The 26,511-nt window shown below is 41.6% G+C and overlaps 1 protein-coding gene across 6 annotated transcripts in view; it reads right to left on the reverse strand.

Annotated features, from left to right (window-relative positions):
• ST7 (suppression of tumorigenicity 7) overlaps positions 1-26,511 on the reverse strand; it is a 235,557-nt gene that overhangs the window by 50,465 nt on the left and 158,581 nt on the right. For all 6 annotated transcript variants that reach the window (XM_050936217.1, XM_050936218.1, XM_050936222.1 and 3 more), the window contains exon 9: positions 6,235-6,349. In XM_050936217.1, coding sequence (XP_050792174.1) covers positions 6,235-6,349 — 115 coding nt within the window. The remainder of the gene's footprint in view (positions 1-6,234; positions 6,350-26,511) is intronic.

Below are 26,511 nucleotides of genomic sequence, written 5' to 3' on the forward strand. Positions count from 1 at the left end.
TTTTAAGGAGTATTTGGATTCATTAACATAAAAAGCCAAAACCTGCAGTCCTTGCGTTCAGTGACTTCAATGGGAGTTTCACTCAAGTAACACAGTGTCAGGATTACAGGGGTAGGCCCAAACAAGAACATAATCAACAATCATGCTTCATGCACATTATTCTATAAAGAAAACTCAAATTCTATATACAATTTATTCTAAAGCCTTGATTTTGATTTCACAGCAGTGTAAATTTGGAGCAACTCCATTGAATTAAATAATTATGCCAGAGGAAAACTGGTATAGGTTAGATCAGAATGAGGTCATAAATATTTAGAAGTATGTTTTTCTATCAGTAGGATGGGCTGAATTTTCCTGTCACTAATTCTGATCTTACACCAATATAGCTCCATCAACTTCAGTGGCGTTACTCGTATATAACTACTGTGTAAGTGAAAGGAGAATGAGACAGTTATTTATGAATATGTTCCTCTGGAAACCAGAAAGCTCACATTTTCAGTAATCCTAAACTGGAAAAAAGAATTGTCCCTTGACCAAAAAAAAAAAAAAAAAAAAGAAAAAAAGAGAGAGAGAAGAGAGAGAGAAAAGAGAACATTTACATAACTAAGTAAAAGAGTATCCACCCTTTTGAAGTCTAACTTTCAACTGTCTGAAAGATCTCTGTGTTCACACACTGCCCAGGTTACCAGCCAACGGCAACCTAGAAAGAACTGGCAGCCCACTGAGGTTAATAAATCATTTGCTCTCAGCACCATAAAAACAGGACTGCTCCCTTGGAAAACAACCAGTTTAAAAGTAAAGCAAGAGGGGCATAGAGGTTTTATTTACTAGAATCCTAGCTGCTTATTCTTTCAGAAGACTAGTCCCTTCAGCAGCCATAAGTATTTTTGTTGTAAATAACAAAGATGTGTGTCGAGCCAGAGCCAAAAATCCTTTTAGGATTCAATAGTGTTTAGGTCATCTGCACTCTATTGACAGACACTGAACTCTGAAACCATAATGATGTAGCTCAGCAACAGTGCATATCTTGCCACTAATGAGGCACATTTTCCGTGAATAATGAGTATGGACATCATCTCTGTTGCCAGGTACATAATATAAACAAATTCAACACATGGTCGTTGGTAAAGTAGTATGTCTCCTCGCAAAGACTGACATTTTAAAGAATGCGATCCAAGTTTTTAGCCAGGGGTGAGGGAGAGACTGCTCTCGGAAATAATTTGTTCATGTGTTATCAAAATACAATAAATCAGGTTTGGTCTTAGCTGAATAAAGACAGTGGAATGGGACCAATAGAAACTGCAGATAGGGAAGTATAAATGAGTTCATTGTTTTATGTTCCAATAAATCTTACGACACATAAAGCTGATGAGTTCTAAAATGAGCTGAGACTCCTCTAAAAGGGGTCTTTAGAGACTCATGAATTCTAAGAGTTATGCCGGTTAAACTTGTTTGCTGAGTCTTGTGTGCGTGTGTTAAATATACACATATGCCTTTATATACAGCAAAATTTATAATTTGTGGGTCCACACAGATAGGGGAAAGGGTCCGCATCAAATTTCCCTATAGGCTTTTACCATCCACATATACTTTTCTTTTAAACGTACAGCCTAATTTTGGAATGTTCCAAGTATTTTCTAGAAGATGATGGCACCCTCAAATCCTACTGGCTTCAGGGAGAGTTGAAGGTAAACACTGCCACTCAGGAAGTGCTCAGCACTGCCCAGGATCGGACCCTTAGTATGACTAAACAGAGAGAAAGGCTGTCTCAGTGGTTAGAATGCTAGTCTGAGATTTGGGAGATTCTGGTTTAATTCCCTATTCTGCCACAGTCCCGAGTATAGTAATGGGAATAACAGGACTTCCCTACCTCAGAGGGGTGTTGTGAGGATAAATTATAGCAGATTGCCAGGGTTAGAACAGCTTTCAGTTTCAAGCTCAACTCTTCTAAATGCTTTAAAATCCAGAAGGTTACAAGGTTACTCATATGCATTCAAGAGTATAACAAGTGTAGGCAACCTATGGCAAGTGTGCAGAAGGCGGCACGCGAGCTGATTTTCAGTGGCACTCCCACTGCCCGAGTCCTGGCCACCGGTCCGGGGGGCTCTGCATTTTAATTTAATTTTAAATGAAACAACTTAAACATTTTAGAAACCTTATTTACTTTACATAAAATAATAGTTTAGTTATATATTATAGACTTACAGAAAGAGACCTTCTAAAAATGTTAAAATGTATGACCGGCACACAAAACCTTAAATCAGAGTGAATAAATGAAGACTCGGCACACCACTTCTGAAAGGTTGCCAACACCTGGAGTATAAGGTGCTGAGATACCATGGTAATGGGGCCTATGTCTAAGTGATAGGAATTTCTGAAAGAGGGGAAAGCAAAAGAAAGACCTTTAAGTAAAAAGGTCATCATTTTGGTAATGTTTCTTTTCTACTGCGCTGCTCCCAGCCAAATTATACCCAATAAAAACCTCTCCCAGGGTAATTAGTACTACTAGATTTGCACTGGTGTGACATTCAAAGAGTGGTGGGACATTTTGAGCACTGCTTACGGTGATTCAACTGCAAGATGGTGATTAAGCATTGAAAACACACATATTATAGTCAGGGCTAGTAGCGCCGCCTATTTATTATGGTTGCCGGACACCTCCCATGATAAGAGCCTATTTTTTAGTGGCTTATAACTTTGCCAGAAGTTAAGTGTCTGGGCTGAAATTTTACAAGTTGGTTGTCTGCCTCAGGCAGCCTTTGCTTTGAATAGCTTTAGTGCCCCCATGCTATAGAGCAGGGACATTTGGCAGGAGGGGGGCTTTTGTGTAGGCCTGGCAGAATTCAATTTTTTTTTTATCATTTGGACAGAGAATATCAATTTTATTTTTAAGCATTTTTTCAATTTGAGTTTATTTAAATTTTCACAGTTGTGCATCATTTTGGGTTTTGAGCATTTTTTATGATATTTATCCATTTACATTTCCACAATTGTGGGACATTGGGCATGGGGGTGCGAGGATCAGACAATAATTATTTAGATACAGTAGATATTGAGATTCAAAGAGTTAAAGCTTCATAACAGTTAAACCTGCAAATTGTCAACATCACATGTCAAAATATGCAAAGTAAATACCCTTAAATCAAACTCTAGTAAGTTCTCAAGCAGCATTTTTCTTACTTTGCCCCTCTGTCCATTTGGATTATTGACAGAAATATTTTGTGTCACTTTGTGTGTGTACAGTGAAATTGACATTTACTGATAAACATATAATTCTTTTAAGCCTACCTTTGTGTCAGGGATGTGATTTTTGTGGCCCCTGTGAAAATTTGCCAAAGTTATAATCCTTTGAAAACTCTCTGTTCGCACATGCTCAGTAGCATCTTCTTCAATCACAGCAGCTAAACTCTTCAGATGTTCCATCCTGAGTGAGCATATCTGAGCCTCTCACAGCTCCTAGAGCTAACCAGACTGCACATGCTACATCTCCACAGAGCAACTGAGTATGCTCCATCCCCTCATAGCTCCTACATATGACCAGACAGCAGAATGCCTGAGCATGCTACATCTCCTCACAGCTGCTACATGAAAACTGTGTGAGTCTGGGCACTGGAACTGGGAGCAGGGAGCTTGCTCCTCCTATGCTCTCAATGGTCCCCCTGCCCAAGTAGCATGGCGGAGGAAGCCATCTGATCTGAATGCAGAGGGGACAAAAGCCAGACCAGGGAAGAAAGAAAGGAATAGATTGTGATAAGAACTCTGATGAGCCTGAAAACTGTGGAGGGGAGAAAATGGGATTGGCTGGGCAAGGAGAAGGGGATTGGGAGGTTGGAAAGGCTGGGACTTGGAGCCGGAGAGCGGGGCTGAGGAGGGAGGCTGGGACTGGGAGCTGTGGGTGGGAGGACTGGGAGCTGGTGAGAGAAATGGTCGGGGACTGGGAGCCAGCTGGCTGCAGGGGAAAACATTGAGATTGGACAAGGAGATTGAGGGCTATTAAACTAGGTTTTGGAGCATGAGCTTTCATGGGTGAATCCCCACTTCGCTGGATGACATGCATCCGACGAAGTGGGGATTCACCCACGAAAGCTTATGCTCCAAAACGTCTGTTAGTCTATAAGGTGCCACAGGATTCTTTGCTGCTTTTACAGATCCAGACTAACACGGCTACCCCTCTGATATTAAACTAGGGTGACTGAGACTAGGAAAAAGAGTGTGTGGGGAAGCAGATCTGACAATGGAATGTGGGGGCGGGGGGAACTGAGAGTGGCTGGGCAAAGAGACAGGGACAAAGGGTCTGGAAGGGGAGAGAATGAGATAAGGAGCCAGGGAAGGAGGGAGGGGATAGTGAGGGCCTGTGCAGGGAGACTAGGGCTGGGGGTTAATGAGGATTGGGAAGGGGAGAAACGTATCAAATGAGGAGCTGGGAGGAGGGGCTGGGACTGACTGGCAAGGAGACTGGAATTGGAATGAGAAATCTGAGGAGTGAAGACTGAGGCTGTGTAGGCAAGAAGAATGGGAGTGGGATGAGGAGTCAGTCAGGGCTGAGGAAGAGACAGGACTGGAACAGAGATACGTCAAATGGGATGGAGCAGAAGGGGCACGTTTGGGGAGAACAAGTAAAAGGCTCTGTACCCACTACAAAACACTCCCCTGCCAAAACTGGAATGGAACCCAGGACTCCTGAGTCTCGCCATTCTTTTGCTGTTAGTAAATATCTGTGAAACCCACTGACAAAGTGTGTCTCGTCACCCTCTAGTGCTGTCCGCACAGAAGACTGTGTAGTGGATCTATGTGGTAGTCTAAGGTTCCAACCAGGCTGACCCAGGTGAGTTTCAATATGAGGTCATAAGACGAAATTTTTATAAAAAAGAAAACTGAAAAAACAAACTTGAGAAATTACATACAAAATATCGCTAAGGCTGCAAAGTCAAGAACTCAGAGGCACTCAGGAGGTGCCAGAATTTGGCCCCCTGGGGCACATCCATTATGACACAGTCTTTAATTACATGATCACGTACTATTTTTTCCATTCAGTGCACAGACTGGACCTGCTCTGGAAATGACTCAGCATTGTGTAGTACAGGAGACTGTTGTCTGTGGGATCCCTGCTTCATTTGGTGCAGATGTTGGAAGGTGTGTAGTATTATTACTATATGGCTCACACCACTGTAGTATCTGAATGCCTGAAAATCTTCAATGTATTTACCCTCACAATGTCCTGATGAGGCAGAGAAGTGCATTTATCTCCACTGGGGAACTGAGACATAGATTGATGAAATGACTTACCAAGATCACACAGGAAACCTGTGGTGGAGCGGGAAATTGAACCTGACTGCCCCAAGTCCTAGGTTAACGTCCCAACCACTGGACCATCCTTTCTTTAATTGAAAGACATGCAGTGAATGAGGCAGGGGACTGCATGATGAGGATGAACTGTCTCACTGTTAAGGCAGTTGAATGCTGCCCTGAAAACTGGATTCTATCCCTGCCTCTGCCACTGTGTGGTGCTGTGCAAGTCACTTAAACCAAACTTTTCACACGTACTCACTAACTGTGCTCCTCATTTTCTGAGTGCCTGACTTGACATGCTGGAGTCTGATTTGCTGAAGTGCTGAGCACTCACAGCTGCAACTGAAGACAGTGGGAGGTGTGCTTTGAACATAGAACGTGTTATGTAACATGATATGCTATGAAAAATCAGATTCCAGATGTTTCAAATTGGGTACCCAAAATTAGTGGAAATTTAATTACCTTAATCCCTCTGTGCCTCAGCGTGGTGTCTGTAAAATGGGGATTATGCCACTACCCCACCTCACAGAAGTGATGGAAAGATAAATTACTTCAGGCTTGTGAAGCACTCAGATACTGTAGTAATGAACACCAAGGAAATATATGGGGAAATTATTAATTCTGTTTTCAAAGCAAGCTTTGAATAGTCTGCAGTAAATAAGGCCTGAGATGACACATTGAACAAACAGGAGAAAACAAAATATTGAAGAACTGCTCATTTAAGAGAGCACTGTTCCACCTGTGCACTGAATGACACGGAAAATACAGTATGTGATCATGTATCATACACAAGGGATCCCAATTAAAGGTGCACAAACAACCTAAATTCTGGCATTTCTTAACTTTTGAACGTTTTACTTTGCCAACCTATCAGTATTCATTTCACATAGGTTTGTGTGTGTGTGTGTGTGTACAATATGTATACATACATATAATTGGACTTACCATCATATTTTGCTAAAACTGCCTGAACATCTGCATATGCTTGTAACTCCAACAGAGCTTCTAGCAGGTTTTCATGAATGTTGAACATGCTTAGCAGAGGAAACTCCTTCATTAACTAAAAACAGTAATAAAAAAAGGGGTTAGACTAGTTATATGGAATGCGGATTTTCATTCAAAATTTACTGAAATGTCTAATTAAAATCATTCAAACCCACTGCTCTTGGGCCTCATACAGTGTCCTCTAATGCCATTGGAAAGACTCCCATTTAGATCAAGAACCTTGGAGACAACATGCCTCGCATATGGTTTAATTAGTCCAAGAAGAGAGTTATCTGAATAGACAACTCCCTTTCAGTGACTTGTTGCCTTTTTAAAAAGTGAGGGAGTATTATTCTATTGTAGAGGAAGATTAAATTAAACAAGCGCCTTTAGCTCAGTACATTGTATATTTTAGTATTAACTCCCCCCGATGGATATGGGGGAAAACAAAGAAAATATATAGAAAAAAATCAAAGTATAATAAAATGAGAAAGACCTACATCTCTACTACACTTCATAGTTGTTTATTATTATTATTGTTATTAATAAGTATGTGTGTGTGTGTGTGTGTGTATATATATATTTCAACAGAATTATGCATAGTACTAACAATGGAAGTTAAACATGTTTTTGGCCAAACCAGCTTAAAAAATGCTTGACCCAAAGTAGAAATTAGATAAGGCCTTAATACTAATTTAATACTAATTTAATACTACCATGGCTTAAAACTCCATATCTTATAACAAACTGAATGGTACTTTGTTTAGGAAAGAGGCTCAGACATTATTTTAGTGGGTGCTAAGATGTGACTGAAGTGGACTGATTTGATGAATTGGTCCTTTAGGAAGATCAGAGATTGTCACAATGCTGGCCAAATTCTGCTGTGTGTAGTACCAACTGTCTGCCAGCCAAGTGAACTTGATAAATAATTAACATCCTTTATTCTGCTTGCCATATGATTCTACATCTCTTAGGAACTTCAGTGCAAATTAATTTCTCTGTTTTATGGCTCAGTTAGAAAATGAACCAATTAAAGAAGTGTCATTTTTTTTAAAGTTAAAGTGGTACTCTAAAAATTGTAGTATTAAGGGATCTGGGCCCTCACTGTGGTTGTTTTGTGCTGGTGCAAAGCTCCAGCATGGTAGGCTCTCTAACCGGCCTAAAGCTAGGGTAGCTAAATTATTGCCAGCCCTTTTTAGCTCCCTTGTTCCCCAAAGTAAAGGGTGTGATAGGTGCATCCAGGGCCGGTTCCAGCTTTTTTGCTGCCCCAAGCGACGAAGAAAAAAAGCAAAACAAAAAACCCCGATTGAGCTGCTGCTGAAGTGCCACCAAAGTGAGAGAAAGGGAGTGAAGGACTCGCTGCTGAATTGCCACCGAAGACCCAGACTGCCGCCCCTTTCTATGGGCCACCCCAGGCACCTGTGTCCTTTGCTGGTGCCTGGAGCCGGTCCTGGGTGCATCCTTGAGTTCTATTGATCCCCATCTGCTGAAAGGGTTTCTTGGGGGGTGGTGATGGAAGCCAAGTGTAAGTTAGAGCATCTCTGAAGATGCTCAAATGTGTACCAGAACTGAACTGGCCCATTGCCAGCTCCAGGGCTGAGGGATGTAAAGATGATGTCCACCCATCTTTGCACAAGGGCGGCAAGCCATGGGTGGTGCTCTGCCGGTCGACGCCAGGGAGGCAGGCAGGTTGCCTTTGGCGGCATGCCTGCGGAGGGTCCGCTGATCCCGCGGCTTCGGCGGACCTCCCACAGGCGTGCCGCCAAATCCGCAGGACCGGGGACCTCCTGCAGGCAAGCCGCCGAAGGTAGCCTGCCTGCCGCACTTGGGGTAGCAAAATACCTAGAGTCGCCCCTGCCTTTGCAGCCCCATGCCCTCTAGTCCTACTCTGAGTGAAGTTTATCTGGAGCCAAGGCTCAAACTCCAATTGATGGAGAGAGTCTCGGGAGTTCTACAAGAAGGTACTGTACTAGTAATTTGTAATAGATTAAATGTATGATACAAGGTACTAGGGCACTGATGCCAATTATACACTTGTTGGTAAACCAAACTAAGTTAATTATAAACAAACATCAGAAATTTGCAGATGAATGTTAACACTTTTCTCCATAGGGGCCTAAGAAGAGAAATACTAATGAGATGATGTGAAGTCAGCCCACAAGCTCAAACTTAAAATGGGAAAACACAGTAAAAACTATAAACTATGTCTGAAAAATCTGAGGAAATAAATTAATCCTCCTTTGAAGATATAATTAAAGAAACTGGAAAAAGCCAACTAATTATAATCTCCCAAATCGGCATACAAGCAAAAATATACCAGTCTATAAACAAAATGGTGGAAGAGTATGAAAAACTCTGGAACAGGGAATTAACTCCATTCAGGAAGAGGCTGCTAATAGACAAACAGAAGTGCCAAGCTCACAGGATGAAACTCACCCCTGTGCAGAGGGCCAAGCATAAACTACCTAAACTGTATTTGAGGATTAAGTAGGGTGACCAAATGTCCTGATTTTATTGGGATAGTCCCGATATTTGGGGCTTTTTTTAAATATAGGCTCCTATTAGCTCCCCACCCCCTGTCCCGATTTTTCACACTTGCTATCTGGTCACCCTAGGATTAAGTGAGAGTGAAGTGGTAAATTGGCATTGTTCTGCCCCCCTGCACTGCACTGTCCTTGCTGTGGTTGGAGGATTATACAGAAGATGAAGAAGGCAGTGTTTTGTTTGTTGATATTTGTACAACTGTGATCATACGAACTTTTGGTTAGAGAGTCACAATCACAGATACACATATTTAATGAGCTCATTGGATTTATGAGGGGTAATCCATACAGGGTAATAAACTCTGAGCTATGGTAGTAAAACTCCTACAGTTTCAACATCAGGAGTTGATCCTGAGGAAAACAAGAACAAAACTGGGCAGATTGCATGAATCTCCTTCTTGTTTGATTACTGACTACATTTTGCCAAATTGAGCAAGAGGCCTTGGTTTATCTGGATAAGTGGGGGTCTTGATGTACAAAAGAGTTCTCAATACAACTGACGCTCATCAGAAACAAATAATTTCAGGTGCAATTTCAGATAATCAGAGTTTTCAGTTAAGGATTCAGATTAGATTCTACCGGACTTGTTTCTTATCCTCTTTGTGATTTTTAACTGCTTCTACCAGTTACAGACAGTGTAAAATGTATATAATAAAATTCAGTATTGGGATTTTTCAAAAGTAATATTTACAGTGGGTGCTTTTAAAATCTTTTATAAAATTGATGGAAAGGTTAGAACTGCACATTATTTTTCATTATTACACCTGATAGCTACAGCACATTAGAAAGAAAGACACTTCTAAAATTGTATAAATTAATATTATAACAGATTCCAACACAGGTGGAGAGAAATTTTAATACAAAAGGGGATTCCATTTTTCACTATTTAAAATATATAATAAAGACTGACACTGTATTGTGATTGTGGGTAAACCTCAGAAGGATGTAGTTGCAGTTGTTAAATTCAGAGCGTATGACGCTTATTTTGATACTAATAACTTTTTAAAGTTTAAGTTTGAAAAGTGCACAGTAATTTGAAAATATCATTATTCTGAGCGAGACTTTAATTTGTGCAGAATAGGAAAAATAACTTTATCTAACCTTGTCCTAGCAATGCTGGACATGGGTATAGAATGAAGCAGCATTGTGATGAAAAACAGATCAATCCTACCATTATACAAAAGAGAGAGGGCACTGAGAGTCCAGACCTGGAGCCTTTACGCATGTGGTCCTAAGGCGGCTTTCTGCAGTGTTTAGTCTAGTTGTGTTCATGCTCCACAGAAAGTTTATTTTATTTGTGATTTTCTTGTTATTTTTAATAGATTTCGCTTTACTTAAAACAGCCTGGATTGGTTTAAGTGGCTGTTAGTGGGGAATTAATATTACAGCACACTCCAGAGATAAGGAAACTCACTTCAGAAGAGGAAGAGTGAGGACTGAAGTAATAGTCAGTATGTAGTCAATTGTGAAAGGAGTTCTAATTTATAATTCCTGCCCTGTAAGGCGCTACAAGGAAGTGGCTACAGTCAATAAAGGCACGGCTACAGCCTAAAAACCTGAGTGATGTAACGTGCAGTTACAATTCTCCTCAGCTACCTGAATCAGAAACCTTTTACGTTTTTCCTGTCTGCCACAAAGAAAATATAACCAGTAAAATGCGAAGGCAAGAAGCTGTCTCCCTAACTTAAAACTGAATATTTCACAGAACATAAGAAAGGCCATACTGGGTCAGACCAAAGGTCCATCCAGCCCAGTATCCTGTCTACCGACAGTGACCAATGCCAGGTGTTCCAGAGGGAGTGAACCAAACAGGCAATGATCAAATCATCTCTCCCCTGCCATCCATCTCCACCCTCTGACAAACAGAGGCTAGGGACACCATTCCTTACCCATCCTGGCTAATAGCCATTAATGGACTTAACCTCCATGAATTTATCTAGTTCTCTTTTAAACCCTGTTATAGTCCTAGCCTTCACAACCTCCTCAGGCAAGGAGTTCCACAGGTTGACTGTGCGCTGTGTGAAGAACTTCCTTTTATTTGTTTTAAATCTGCTGCCCATTAATTTCATTTGGTGGCCCTAGTTCTTATATTATGGGAACAAGTAAATAACTTCCATATTCACTTTCTCCACACCATTCATGATTTTATATACCTCTATCATATCTCTTTTCCAAGCTGAAAAGTTCTAGCCTCTTTAATCTCTCCTCATATGGGACCCATTCCAAACCCCTAATCATTTTAGTTGCCCTTCTCTGAACCTTTTCTAATGTCAGTATATCTTTTTTGAGATGAGGAGACCACATCTGTACGCAGTATTCAAGATGTGGGCATACCGTGGATTTATATAAGGGCAATAAGATATTCTCCATCCCTTTTAAAATTATTCCTAGCATCCTGTTTGCTTTTTTGACTGCTGTTTCACACTCTGTGGACATCTTCAGAGAACTATCCACGATGACTCCAAGATATCTTTCCAAATTAGTTGTAGCTAAATTAGCCCCCAACATATTTTATGTATAGTTGGGGTTATTTTTTCCAATGTGCATTACTTTACATTTATCCACATTAAATTTCATTTGCCATTTTGTTGCCCAATCACTTAGTTTTGTGAGATATTTTTGAAGTTCTTCACAGTCTGCTTTGGTCTTAACTATCTTGAGCAGTTTAGTATCATCTGCAAACTTTGCCACTTCACTGTTTACCCCTTTCTCCAGATTATTTATGAATAAGTTGAATACGATTGGTTCTATGACTGACCCTTGGGGAACACCACCAGTTACTCCTCTCCATTCTGAAAATTTACTATTTATTCCTACTCTTTGTTCCCTGTCTTTTAACCAGTTCTCAATCCATGAAAGAATCTTCCCTCTTATCCCATGACAACTTAATTTACATAAGAGCCTTTGTTGAGGGATCTTGTCAAAAGCTTTCTGGAAATCTAAATACACTATGTCCACTCGATTCCCCTTGTCCAAATGTTTGTTGAGCCCTTCAAAGAATTCTAATAAATTAGTAAGACATGATTTCCCTTTACAGAAACCACGTTGACTTTTGCCCAACAATTTATGTTCTTCTATGTGTCTGACAATTTTATTCTTTACTATTGTTTCAACTAATTTGCCCGGTACTGACGTTAGACTTACTGGTCTATAATTGCCGGGATCACCTCTAGAGCCCTTTTTAAATATTGGAGTTACATTAGCTATCTTCCAGTCATTGGATACAGAAGCTAATTTAAAGGACAGGTTACAAACCTAGTTAATAGTTCCGCAATTTCACATATGAGTTCTTTCAGAACTCTTGGGTGAATGCCATCTGGTCCCGGTGACTTGTTACCATTAAGTTTATCAATTAATTCCAAACCTCCTCTAGTAACACTTCAATCTGTGACAATTCCTCAGATTTGTCACCTACAAAGGACGGCTCAGGTTTGGGAATCTCCCTAACATCCTCAGCCATGAAGACTGAAGCAAAGAATTCATTTAGTTTCTCCACAATTACTTTATTGTCTTTAAGTGCTCCTTTTGTAGCTCGATTGTCCTGGGCTCCCCCTGGTTGTTTATCAGGCTTCCTGCTTCTGATGTACTTAAAAAACATTTTGCTATTACTTTTTGAGTTTTTGGCTAGCTGTTCTTCAAACTCCTTTTTGGCTTTTCTTAATACATTTTCACACTTAATTAGGCAGTGTTTATGCTCCTTTCTATTTACCTCACTAGGATTTGACTTCCACTTTTTAAAAGATGCCTTTTTATCTCTCACTGCTTCTTATACATGGTTGTTAAGGCACGGTGGCTCTTACATGGTGATACTCAACTGGAGTAAGGATGTAGAATTTGGCCCTAAGTAAATAATGATGTAAAGCTCACACAGAGCATGTTACAAACATGCCCTTCTGAAGAATTAAGAGTGATCACCCCAGTTCCCCGAGACTGAATAATGGTTATTAGACTAGCTGTCTCTTTGTTAGGGAACAAAATGAAAAGCTGCAGCCAATTATAGATGTATTATGTCCAGTGACATTCTCCTTGTTGTGGTTCACTTTACTTCTTGCTGACATCAACCACTGATTTTTTTTTAATTAGGTTTTGTCTCAGTGAGAAAACCTTGCATCATACAGCAACACAGGAAAGGGCGCTGTCTGGACTGCTAGACCTACAAACTGACAGTGTTAACACAGATTCCACCAAGGAAAGGGCTTAGGTGAAGAAGTGCAGAACAGTTACCATGAAATCAATTTATGCAGCAGCTACAAAAATAAAAACCTCTACAATTAGCCACTCAGCTTACCCCAAAATTCACTGAAAACAAACCAGAAAACATGTTTTGCTAAATAATGTGTTCACCTGTTGTGTGAGTCTCACACTAAGTTCCAAGTTATTGCTTTTTTATTTTAAATTCTTTTCAGTCATAGAATGAATGCCAGAAAGTAAAACCACCTTGATGGAAACATTATAAAGATAGGTTAGCAATTAAAGTGTGCCTTTAATCAACAGCATGGAATAAAAACCTTGCTATAGGTTGAAACACAATACTGCTAGATGCTCACTAGCAGGGCCGGCCCTAGGTGTTTCGCCAGCCAGGGTGGAAAACATTTTCGGCACCCCACTCCTCCACCCTCTCAGCAGCCAAGCAATATAAACAAACAGACAACCAATCACCAGAGAAGACAGAAAAAGAAAAGGCCAAGCAGCACAGCAGTGTGGCACCTCCCCAGAAGTTGATATCCAGAACAATCCCCCTGTTCACCCACCCCTAAAATCAGTCTTGCTCACTAAAGGCCAAATTCTGTATCACTCTGAGGGGCAATAAGGAGGTCCTGTTCCCTCCTCCCCCACACCAACTACAGGTGGGAGCAGCTCCCAAGGGGCAGTGCGCTGAAGACCATAAAAGAATGTAATATTGGCCAAGTTCCCTCTGTACAGCATAGTCGCAGAGGCAGAACACTCCCCTGCCCCTGGCCAGTATGGCTCCATGTTGCTCACATGCTTATTCTGGGCTGTGACTAGCAGACACAGGTCTAGCCCTAAATCAATAGATTTATTTTCAGTGATATCACAGATCTTTCTTTATCAAATTATCCAGTTTACTATTTTTCAACTCTCTTCCCTAAGCTCCCTTTTAAAAGATTCAAGCTATGACAAGATAAATGCTTCTTCTTTACTGGCAACCACTGCACCACCTCACCTCAGAGGAAAAAACAGAAGTACTATTACCTCTTGTACCAAGCTACTGAGTAGACTCCAGTAAAACATGCATCAAGCTTTAATAAGGATTCTTTCCCTTATGTATCTTTAGCAACCAAAAAGCTCTTATTAAAGTCAATGCAGCTTATTAAACACTGGTCAGCGCAAGTTAACAATTTCAATGTAAAACCCTCAGTTCCTTAGCACAACAGAATGGGTTGGATCCTCAGATGGTGTAAAGGGGCCCAGCTCCACTTAGCTAGACCTGTTTATACCAGCAGAGGAACTGGCCCAATATATCTATAAAAGCATCATTCTAAACTAAAATGTTAAGATGGGCCATTTTATGGTATAAATATATACATAATGTAGTAACTGTAGCTAATTTGGGATTTTCTTTTGAATTTAAACTAGTCAAAAGCATCTTCTAGTGATAAAATTAAGATTGGATAATGTAATTAGTCCATGTTATATTTGATTTGGATGTTTGGGCACAAACATATGTGCACGTACAGAAAGTGAAATAGGTTTTCGTTAGGATGTTCATTAGCTTTACTATAAATATATGTAAATTTTAGCACTACCAGATAATTAATACTTATTTTAAAATATCTTAAATATGAAGTTAGTACTTTAGGACTACAAACTGACAGACGAATTCTGGAAACAAATTTTAAATTACTGCATGTCTTCTCATTATTCCTTCGAGTCACATTTCCGATCTCACCCGAAGCCATATTGCAGGGTGCAGGTTCAATGATTTCTGTGATGGATGTGCTAGGGTGTTGATTCATACAAAAATGCTTTTCTGTGCATGGAAATCCCCTTGATTTACTGAATAAAGAACAAGTTTTATCTTACAAGGGTGGTTATGGAAGGCGGACAGCCTTCCCTCAGAATATTTCACTCATCAATTTTTCTACATTTAGATATAATTTTTTAATGTTCTTGAGGAATGCAACCATAGATTTTGTGTCCAATTTTCTCCCTGTGATGATATTATTCCCATACATCAATTAGCAATGATATATTATTCATGCAGAAATCAGTTTTAAGTTACAGTATATGCCCTACATCTAGTCCTTGGGACTCAGGGGAACATGGAAGTGGATAAATGATCTTGTATATAACTTGGTGTTGACACATTTATTCTCATAAGCCTCTATTTGCACTATCGATGTACATGCATATGTATTTTATAATGCACTATATGCCATTATTATTTGTGGTTTATATGTATATGCTCCCAATAAAACAACAAACAAAAATACATTTAGAGCACTGTGTTCAATTAAGCATATTCATGAATGCTAAAATAATTTTAAGGGTTTAGCTTAAACTGAAAAAAATTGCAGTTAAATTCAAAGAAAACCTGAAATTCCATCCATCCCAGCTCCTAGTAATGCTGTTACGAGCAATGGTATCTGAAATGGTAGCATTCTGTCTTCTGTCACCTGTTAACTGCCCTGCCCTACGGGTACTGAGAAACCACCACTTTAAAGACCCCAATACTTAGGAGGGAGATTATGGGATGGATTAAATATGGAATTTCAGCTTCATGTCTCCATTTCCTGTCTATTGCCAAGTCCAATCATGTAACATTATATTTATGTATAGGGGTATTGTATTGTATTGTGTGTGTGGCTCAAGGTTAACAATTACAATCTCAAACTATACAACAGAGGAATAAAGTCATTGGATTTGAGACCTCTCTAGAACTAACTTTGAACTTTCAGCCATTATGTCCTGTCTTAGCTAACCTGGAGGATTAAAAGGGCTGTTCAAACTTTTCAGAGTTTGATCCGTGTCCTTTTAAAAATATAATTACAGCAATGCCATAGTCTAGACACTGTCTGGTGGGTCAGTGCGAAAAATTCACACTTTAAAGAATAAAAAGAAGTTTTAAAGGGGTATATTGCATAAAACCAGTGGAAGCCAAATTGTATCAACTGTAGGTTTAATATTTTTGTAATCGCAGCTTCAGACAGGAGCGACAAATAGAATAACAGAAAATAACTTATAACCATAAAGTCTTTTTTCCACCAATGATTAGTAAAATTACAAAGCGTGAAAGCAGAGTCATTTATCATCGTTGCATCTGACGAAGTGGACATTCACTCACAAAAGCTCATGCTCCAGACCATCTGTTAGTTTATAAGGTACTACAGGACTCTTTGTTGCTCATTTATCACTATCCTCAATATCCCTTCCTCCCAAAATTAGACTTTGCTTTATCCACAGCACAACAAATACTTTCTAGAGAAAGTCAGTTAAATGATAGAGAAGAGAGGAAGATTTTAAAGTCAAATTTAAAAGAGAGGAAATAACGTACTGGCTCACAAAAGGCTAGGAAGTTCTAGAGACATGGAATAGCACAAATAAATGATCTTCACAAACCCCATTTGCGGAAGTTTAAGAAAATGGACAGAGAGGAGCGTAAGAATGAAGATGCGCACAAGCTCCAGGAGACTGGGGATAATCGTAACAGAACCACCACGGCGGAAGCCATGGGGTCTATCCATTATGCATCTTTTTGTGATAAAGAAGCAGATACAGTTCTTTGTGCTATATAGGTTTTATATGACTCCTTATATGCTCAGCAGATTTATATATATATAAATCTGCTGAGCATATAAGGAGTCATATACTTATATCTGTCCATCCAACTTGATAGTAGGTGCTACCGAGAAAACTCTTTAGAAATACAATCTTCTTTTGGACAAACATACATTTTCAACATGTGCATAAAGGGCAATCACTTGTTGTAGCCACTTGGATAAAACAATTTTCAGCATATCTAACATTAAAGACACTAATAGTGGACTTATATAGCATTCAGTAAACTTTTTACTTTTCTGAGTGTTGGAAAGTAGAATCTGCACTATATTAGGAAGCTGCAGTTAAGTGATAAGTAGTATCTTACAATTTTTTATATTACTAGAAATCTGTGATCTTAACATTAAAATCAGCATTTACCATCTGCTATATCACAGTATTTTCCTGTACTTAAAATAGGAATTAGGTATCACAGATACCCAGGGGTGGCTCCAGGCCCCAGCACGCCAAGCGCGTGCTTGGGGAAGCATGCCGCGGGGGCGCTCTGCCGGTTGCCGGTCTCGCGGCTCCGGTGGACCTCCCGCAGGTCCACCGGAGCCGCCTGCCGCCCTCCCAACGACTGGCAGAGCGCCCCCGCGGCATGCTTCCCCAAGCACGCGCTTGGCGTGCTGGGGCCTGGAGCCACCCTTGGGGAAGCATGCCGCGGGGGCGCTCTGCCAGTCGTTGGGAGGGCGGCAGGCGGCTCCGGTGGACCTGCGGGAGGTCCACCGGAGCCGCGAGACCGGCGACCGGCAGAGCGCCCCCCGCAGCATGCCACCGTGCTTGGGGCGGCGAAATGTCTAGAGCCGCCCCTGCAGATACCACTTTGCAGTAGATGCTGGAAAATTCTGTGTTTTTTATGGCAATCACTGTACTTGGAATTCATAGATTCATAGGGTGAAATTCTGACCTCAGTGAAATCAATGTAGTTTTGACCATCTAGTCTGACCTAATTATGACCATCTAGTTATGGCCATTTAATCTGACATCCTGAAAAACATGGCCAAAGAATTTCACTCACACGTTCCTGCCTCAGCCCATAACCGTATGGGAGAGGCAGGCAGTGGCTACACTTGCAAGCAGCACTTAAGGCTATGTTCTTAAGCTGATAGGGATCATACTGGCTTTATCAATAACTACAACTCCGTTTGCTCCCCTTGATGCTACAAGATACTGAACACTCCAATGGCAGCTGAGAGTGCTCAACACTTCAATGTATTGAGCCTTTAGCTGTAAGAAAAGGGGAATTCAAAGGCTAACAAATGCAGCTCAGTTCTATCAGCAAAAGTGTGTCACACCAGTGCTGAGGGTATCCTAGCAGAAACACTCACACAAACACGTCTAATGTCAGAGATCAAAGAAAATACCCCTCCCAACCTTTTCATAGCATTAAATACTCTGGGATATGGCACGGTGCCACTTCAAAGCCTTCAGATGACATAACCTTTAATATCACCTTGACTATTTACGGCAGTCTAATTATTTAAAACAGCTAATCACACACATTTGACAACTATGCACCTCTCTAAGAATTTAAGCCACTTAAAATCCTTAAGGCTGATTGGTACCTACAGACAAGCATTGACAAGCCATGCATACTTAATACTGTCAGTGCACACTTAAACACACTTACACACACACACACACACGCACACACGCTGCATCTTTCCTGAAGTGAATGAAATTACCGTGACCAAGATTTTCAAAACTAGGGACTTGAAGTTAGGCTGCTGAGACAATATGTGGACACCTACATAGGTGGCTGATTTTCAAAACTGCTGAACTCCCAGCTGCCAGGTGGTCCCCAAGTGAAAAAAAGCTCATATAATTATTTTAGAATCTTAAAAATGATGTTGATTTGCGTTAATTTCCAGATTTGGGTTATGGTTCAGAGGAAATCTTATTTTTAACCAAAACCATCCCTACTGGTGTCCACTCAACACACTTTCTCATACAACAAGATTCACATTATCATATTCAGTCTATTTTGAAGCAGCAGGTTCAAAGTCAAGATTAAATTAGAAAATATCACTGTAATGGGATGTACCAGCCTCTTAAGGCTAATAAAGATCATCTCCAGGGCCAGCACCTTCCCATTAGGGGGGAGGGATAGCTCAGTGGTTTGAGTATTAGCTTACTAACCCCAGAGTTGTGAGTTCAATCCTTGAGGGGGCCACTTAGAGATCTGGGGCATAATCAGTACTTGGCCTTGCTAGTGAAGGCAGGGGGCTGGACTCATTTCAATGTTTCTGTAAGTAGGCAGTGGCCTGAGAACTCAACAATCACTGAGGTGGCAGAGGAGGTCTTTTGGGGTTTGTGAGGAAGTCTGACTGCTGCCTCATTCATGACAAGAGATCAGAGCTCCAAATGCAGAGGGTTCTGGATCTCCCCCTTCCCTCAGCACTCATGGATTTGTAGTTCAGAGCTTGGCATGGGATGCTAAGAAGGGATTTAAGAAGATCCTTTCCCTCACAAAAGGGAGAGATTTTCAGGAAGCTAAAAGAGCTGCAAAACCATGGCCTTTGTTTCCTCTGATGTACTCTTTTAATTTTGGGAGGGAGAAGAGGGGAAGAACTGTGTAGCAGAAATCCCTGTGGAGGAGCCATGCTAACTCCAGATCCCTGAAACAGGCCAAACCCCATTACTTGCATTAAAGCCATAAAGCAAAACCTCTGGGGAGGGTGAGTGCTGACACCTGAAGGAATAGAACAGAAATGTCCTGTTGGGAAGGTTTTGTTTTGTTTTATCTCTTAAAGAAGACTCAATGTATGGCCCTTGGTTCGTTTGGGCCTGTCACTTTGTTTGCTTCAGCCTACCAGTCACTGGCATGACTTCTATATGATTCCCCCTCCTTAAAGCTGTTGTTTTACTTTAACGATCATAAATTATCCTCCAGTGAAAGTTTTTACCAAGGTCCAAATATTCTCCAGCTCAATCCTAGAATGCTTGAATTAATTTAGCAAAATTAGCCCATTCACTTTCCTACATGGTATGTCCTAAAATCTCATCAATTTTTAATGAATTTCAGTGACCCACCCAAAGGAGATGATCCACTTCATTATATTGATCCACTTTTCTAAGTCAATAATGCTGGTGATCACTACTCCTGTATCCATCACCCAGTATATAATGGCCTTGCCCACCCTGAAGTGTTCTGATTATAGACAAGGCTGCAGTCCAAAACCAGTGTATTCATTTCAGGGCAAGAGACTGAGCAAAAAAAAGAAAGTGCTTCAGTGCAAAGTAGTTGACATGAAAAGATGTCCTGAATTGTCCAACATGTATGTTTCTGCAATAGCCTTTCTACGAGATTATAACAGTCTTTCTAGGCATGGCCACAGCCTGGGACACTGAAGAGGATCAGACATAATCATCTCTGTGCTTGCCAAACCAAACTAAATCTCTCTCAGAACACTTATATCTTCTTTACTCAAGCAGCACAACAAATAAAATTAAGGTGTCAGATTGTGGCCTTCATTATGGCTGGTAAGATCTCTCATCCACTTTATACAAATTGGGCCATATTCTACACATTGGAATACATTTGGAGTAGCTCAATTGACTGTAATGGAGTTATTCCATATGTACACTGGCCTATGTGAGATCAGAACTGAGCACATTGTGTCTAGAAAAATGACAGGCTTCTGGTTTCTGTATCAGAATCATAAGGAATCATTAATTATTGGCAGATGTCTAAATAAAAGCAACACCTGCATGCACTTCTTCCACACAAATTATATGTTACTTGGTAATGCTGATAAAGTCAACACAGCTATGTGTACCAGATTAAAGCAGCATATCATCACTGAAAAAATAACTCAAGCTCTTCAGTTTAGTCCAGGGGTCTCAAACTCAAATGACCATGAGGGCCACATGAGGACTAGTGCACTGACCCGCGGGCTGCATCACTGACACACACCCCTCGCTGCCTCTGGCCCCGTCCCCACTCCACCCCTTCCATTAGGCCCCGCCTCTTCCCACCCCTTCCCTGCCTCATTCCAACCCCTTCCCCGAAGTCCCCACCCCAATGCTGCCCCAGGGGGTGCAGAAAGGGTGCAGGGTGCATCGAGGGCTCAGGGCAGGGAGTTGAGGTGGAGGTGTGCAGGGTGCGGCAGAAGGGCTCAGGGCAGGGAGTTGGTGTGTGGGGTGCAAGAGGCTGAGGGGTGCAGCATGGGGTCAGGGCGCAGCAGGTGGCTCAGAGCACGGAGTGCAGGAGGAGTGCAGGATGTGGCAGGGGGCTCAGGGCAGGGAGTTGGGTGCAGGAGAGGTTCAGGGTGTGAGCTCCAGCCCAGCGCTGCTTACTTAGAGCAGCTCTGGGGTCGCAGCGGCGCGCACCGGGGCTCAGGGCAGGCTCCCTGCCTGCCTGCCCTGGCCCCGTGCCGCTCCGTTCCAGGAAGTAGCTGGAACCGTGTCCCTGCAGCCCCTGGGGGAGGGGGAGGGGCTCAGGGTTCTGTGCGTCTACTGCTCTTGCCGCTCCTAATGGTAGCTCCCACGAAGCTCCCATTGACCACGGTTCCCTCTTCCCGGCCAATGGGAGCCGCAGGGGGCAGGGCCTGGAAGGAGTTAATGCAAGAGCCCTCTGCCTCCTTCCCCCTCCCCGCCGGACCAAAGGGGCGTGCTGCCAGCTGCTTCAGAGAGCAGCACGGGGCTCGCAGCGCCACAGGGGGCAATCCCACGGTTAGGCAGAGGGGCGGGGGGGAGGAGCGCGGGGGTGTTTGAGACCCCTGGTTTAGTCTGTGACACAATAGTATTACCAGATTAATCAGATCATAAGTGTAGAGGATGATATAGTCCATAACAACAATAAAACAACTTCTTCATATGTATAAAACTGAAACATCTTAAATTCAGTATTATGTAACACGTTCTTTCCACTCTCAATGACCAAATATATAAACCCCAAATCCTATTTAAATCAATAACCATTCATTTTCTGGATGTATTCCAGAAAGGTCACTCAAACAGAACCTCAGTCTTCTGTTGTGCATAGTATTCAAGTAACACAGTGTAATACACCAGTAATATTATCAAGATGGCCCTCATATGTGTAAGAAATTTAACAGCCAATACGCTTTTATTTTCTCAAAATGGCAAAGACTCACTACGTCCCAGTCATGTTTTCCAGATGGCAACATGCACCTCTTAAAACTTTATCTCCTTCGTGTTCCATGTCTTAAGAAACCTGTTTTCAGTTATTCCAACACAAATAGGGCCTTCAGCCTCTCTCCTACGACAATGACATTCTGCAATCCCCAGACAACATATTCTTAATATTCCTTTAGGGTGAATAATTCCACCCGCCACCCTCATCAATCACATATACACCATCAATAACATATTAAAGTTCTTAGAACTCCTTCATAAAAATATTGTTCATGTCTCCCATGAAGAAATGACAAGGCTCATTCATCCATGTAAAAAACAAAGGGCTAGACCCTCTGCTCTAAAGCAGGTGGAGCAAAGCAGCTGTAAATCTGGCTTAAATTACTTTGTGTAAAGGGGAACCCTCAGTGGCACAGAGCCACTCTCATTCTTGACCTCCATGTATCAGGGTCATGACCTGGGGGTGGCTGTTGCTTTATGGTGTGTCTCAAGACTGGCTCAAGGCCCAAATTCCCCATAGTCAGGGAAGTGAAAAGGTGGCAAAACTTAGGTCTGAGAATCTAACCCAATGTCTGTAAGGAGAAAGTGCAATAAAAATTGTCCAGATTTGAAGTTTAGTTCTATCTCCATCCCTTCTTATTCTTCTAGTCCTTATCCTTAAGCATAAAGCTCTTACTGAGGAAAGGGTAAATTCAATATTTAAAATGTCTAACATGTAGGACTTCAAGTCCAAGTCCTCCTGTCTTAGTGCTCTCTTGTGGTCCAGCTTAGATCTTATTTTATCAATCTACAATTTATTCCACAAATATAACATTAACCACAAAGTATAATTCAAGTTAGTTACATATTGTTCTGTCTCTCACACTAAATTCTTTCTCATGGAAATGGATGATTAAAGGTAACTTCCCTTATCATGTTGTGGCCACACACATAAGGAACTTGTGAGAATTGAGGAACTATCCCAGACTGAGGTGTCATTAGAGGAGGTTTTGGAACAAATTGGTAAATTAAACAGTAATAAGTCAATAGGACCAGATGGTATTCACAGAGGAGTTCTAAAGGAACTCAAATGTGAAATTGCAGAACTACTAACTGTGGTATGTAACCTATAATTTAAATCAGCTTCCGTACCAGATGGCTGGAGGACAGATAAAGTGACACTAATTTTTTTAAAAAGGCTCCATAGGCAATCCTGGCAATTACAGGCTGGTAAGCTTAACTTCAGTACCAGGCAAACTGATTGAAACTATAGTACAGAACAGAATTATCAGACATATAGATGAACATAATTTGTTGGGGAAGAGTCAACACTGTTTTGATAAAGGGAAATCATGCCTCACCAATCTACTAGAATTCTTTGAGGAGGTCAACAAGCATGTAGACAAGGGTGGTCCAGTGGATATGATGTATTTAGATTTTCAGAAAGCCTTTGACAAGGTCCCTCACCAAAGGCTCTTAAGCAAAATAAGCTGTCATGGGATAAGAGGGAAGGGCCACTAATGGATCAATAACTGGTTAAAAGACAGGAATCAAGAGGTAGGAATAAATGATCAGTTTTCAGAATGGAGAGATGTAAATAGTGGTGTCCCCCAGGGGTCTGTATAGGGACCAGTATTGCTCAACATACTCATAAATGATCTTGAAAAAGGGGTAAACAGTGAGGTGGCAAAATTTGCAGACAATACAAAACTACACAAGATAGTTAAGTCCAAAGCAGACTGCAAAGTGTTATAAAGGGTTATCAGAAAACTAGATGACTGGGAAATGATGAAATTCAATGTTGATAAATGCGAAGTAATGCACACTGGAAAACATAATCCCAACTATATATATAAAATGATGGGGTCTAAATTAGCTGTTACCACTCAAGAAAAAGCAGCAAAGAATCCTGTGGCACCTTATAGACTAACAGACGTTTTGGAGCATGAGCTTTCGTGGGTGAATACCCACTTCTTCAGATGCATGTGGTGGAAATATCCAGGGGCAGGTATATATATGCTAGCAAGCAAGCTAGAGATAACGAGGTCAGTTCAATCAGGGAGGATGAGGCCCTGTTCTAGTAGTGAAAACCAAGAGAGGAGAAACTGGTTCTGTAGTTGGCAAGCCATTCACAGTCTTTGTTCAATCCTGAGCTGATGGTGTCAAATTTGCAGATGAACTGAAGCTCAGCAGTTTCTCTTTGAAGTCTGGTCCTGAAGTTTTTTTGCTGCAGGATGGCCGCCTTAAGGTCTGCTATAGTGTGGCCAGGGAGGTTGAAGTGCTCTCCTACAGGTTTTTGTATATTGCCATTCCTAATATCTGATTTGTGTCCATTTATCCTTTTCCGTAGAGACTGTTCAGTTTGGCCGATGTACATAGCAGAGGGGCATTGCTGGCATATGATGGCGTATATTACATTGGTGGATGTGCACCTGCACCATCATATGCCAGCAATGCCCTTCTGCTATGTACATCGGCCAAACTGGACTGTCTCTACGGAAAAGGATAAATGGACACAAATCAGATATTAGGAATGGCAATATACAAAAACCTGTAGGAGAGCACTTCAACCTCCCTGGCCACACTATAGCAGACCTTAAGGCGGCCATCCTGCAGCAAAAAAACTTCAGGACCAGACTTCAAAGAGAAACTGCTGAGCTTCAGTTCATCTGCAAATTTGACACCATCAGCTCAGGATTGAACAAAGACTGTGAATGGCTTGCCAACTACAGAACCAGTTTCTCCTCTCTTGGTTTTCACACCTCAACTACTAGAACAGGGCCTCATCCTCCCTGATTGAACTGACCTCGTTATCTCTAGATTGCTTGCTAGCATATATATACCTGCCCCTGGATATTTCCACCACATGCATCTGAAGAAGTGGGTATTCACCCACGAAAGCTCATGCTCCAAAACGTCTGTTAGTCTATAAGGTGCCACAGGATTCTTTGCTGCTTTTACAGATCCAGACTAACACGGCTACCCCTCTGACACTCAAGAAAGAGATCTTGGAGACATTAAGGATAATTCTCTGAAAACATCCACTCAATGTGCAGCAGCCATCAAAAAAGCTTAACAGAATATTGGGAATCATTAGGATTGGGATAGATAATAAGACAGAAAATATCATATTGCCTCTATATAAATCCATGGCATCCCCACATCTTGAATATTGCATGCAGATGTGGTCGCCCCATCTCAAAAAAGATATACTAGAATTGGAAAAGGTTCAGAAAAGGGCAACAAAAATGATTAGGGATATGGAACCTCAAGTGATAAGTAAGGCTACGTTTTAGTTATGGGTATTTTTAGAAAAAGTCATGGACAGCTCACAGGCAGTAAACGAAAAATCACAGCCTGTGAACTGTCCATGACTTTTACTATATATCTCTAACTAAAACTTGGGTGGGGGGCTGCAGGTGCTGGGGGAGATGGCCTGGGACCCCCGCTGGTGCTGTGAGGGGGAGGCTGGTGGGGTTTGCAGGTTCCCTATCCAGCTCCACGTGTTCCTGCAGCTCCTAAGCAGCAGAGGGGCCAGGGTGCTTCATGCACTGCTCCCACCACAAGCGCTGGCCGTGCAGCTCCCATTGACTGGGAACCGCAGCCAATGGGCGCTGCGGGGGTGAGGCCTGAGAACACAGGCAGCGCCTGGAGCCCCCTGGCCCCTCTGGCTAGGAGCTGCAGGGCCATGCAAATTGGTGATTAATACTGTCATAAAATGTATGCCTTAACATGCAGCCTCTTGTACTTCTGTGGAAGGTCCTGACTGAGGGAAAGTCAGCCATGCCTGGGATGAAGGAAGATTGATGAAAGACACCACATTGAACAAAGTCTGTACCTTGTTAGAGTAACTTTCAGACTTTCAGATGCGTGTTTTCACTTTTATTTACATGTAACCATCTCTACTTCTATTTCTTTTACTTGGCATCACTTAACCTATGACCTATTGTTAATAAATTTGTTTTTACTATAAACCAACTTACTGTTGTGTTTGAAGGGAAAGGTGTATCTACTTTAGTTAACTTAATAAGAGCTGATGTGCTTTTGTCTTTTAAAGGAGCAAACACATTTTATTTCTCTGAGTGTTCCAAGAGAGGGCTGGACACTTCAGGGTCCGTGGTTTGAGGAAAATTCGGGACTGGGAGTGTGTTGGGGTCACCCTGCAAATAGTAACTAAGGCTGGTGGAAGCCAGAGTGGGGCTGTAGACAGGCTGCAGGGATCAGAATTACATCTAGCAAACAGAGAGACATTCAGTGTGATTGGCATGGCTTGTAGGCTGGCCGTGAGCATCCCAGGCTGGGAGCTACAGCAGCAAAGCAATGTAAGGCACTCAAACTTGCAAGTAAGGTGTCCAGATAATAAGTGTGAAAAATCAGGACAGGGAATGCATAATAGGCGCCTATATAAGACAAAGGCCCAAATATCGAGACTGTCCCTGTAAAACGGGACATCTGATCATCCTAGTTGCAAGAAAAACAGTGACATAACCCCTTACTGGTGTGGACTGCATCCTGAACCCCATGACAGTAGCACGGGTAGTTAAGGTTACTCAACACTTTCTATTCTATTCCCTTTTGCAAAACTTTAATGTTTGGGCTGAAATTTTCATGATGGGTGTCTGCCTCAGGCTGAATTGTTTTGTATGGTTTTTGAAAGTTGCAGCTAAAACAGTTTCGCCATTTCATATCTGAGAATGATATGAGGGATAAATAAATTGGTTTGCCCATATTAAACATATTTGTACAATCATTTCACCGAGAAGCTCTACTGCTTCCCTGTTTTGGAGTATAGACTTGAAATTTGGTAAGAGGTTGCCTTGGTAACAGGGATGTG

This window comes from Gopherus flavomarginatus, chromosome 1 (assembly GCF_025201925.1).
Source record: "Gopherus flavomarginatus isolate rGopFla2 chromosome 1, rGopFla2.mat.asm, whole genome shotgun sequence".
In the NCBI taxonomy this organism is placed as follows: domain Eukaryota; kingdom Metazoa; phylum Chordata; order Testudines; family Testudinidae; genus Gopherus; species Gopherus flavomarginatus.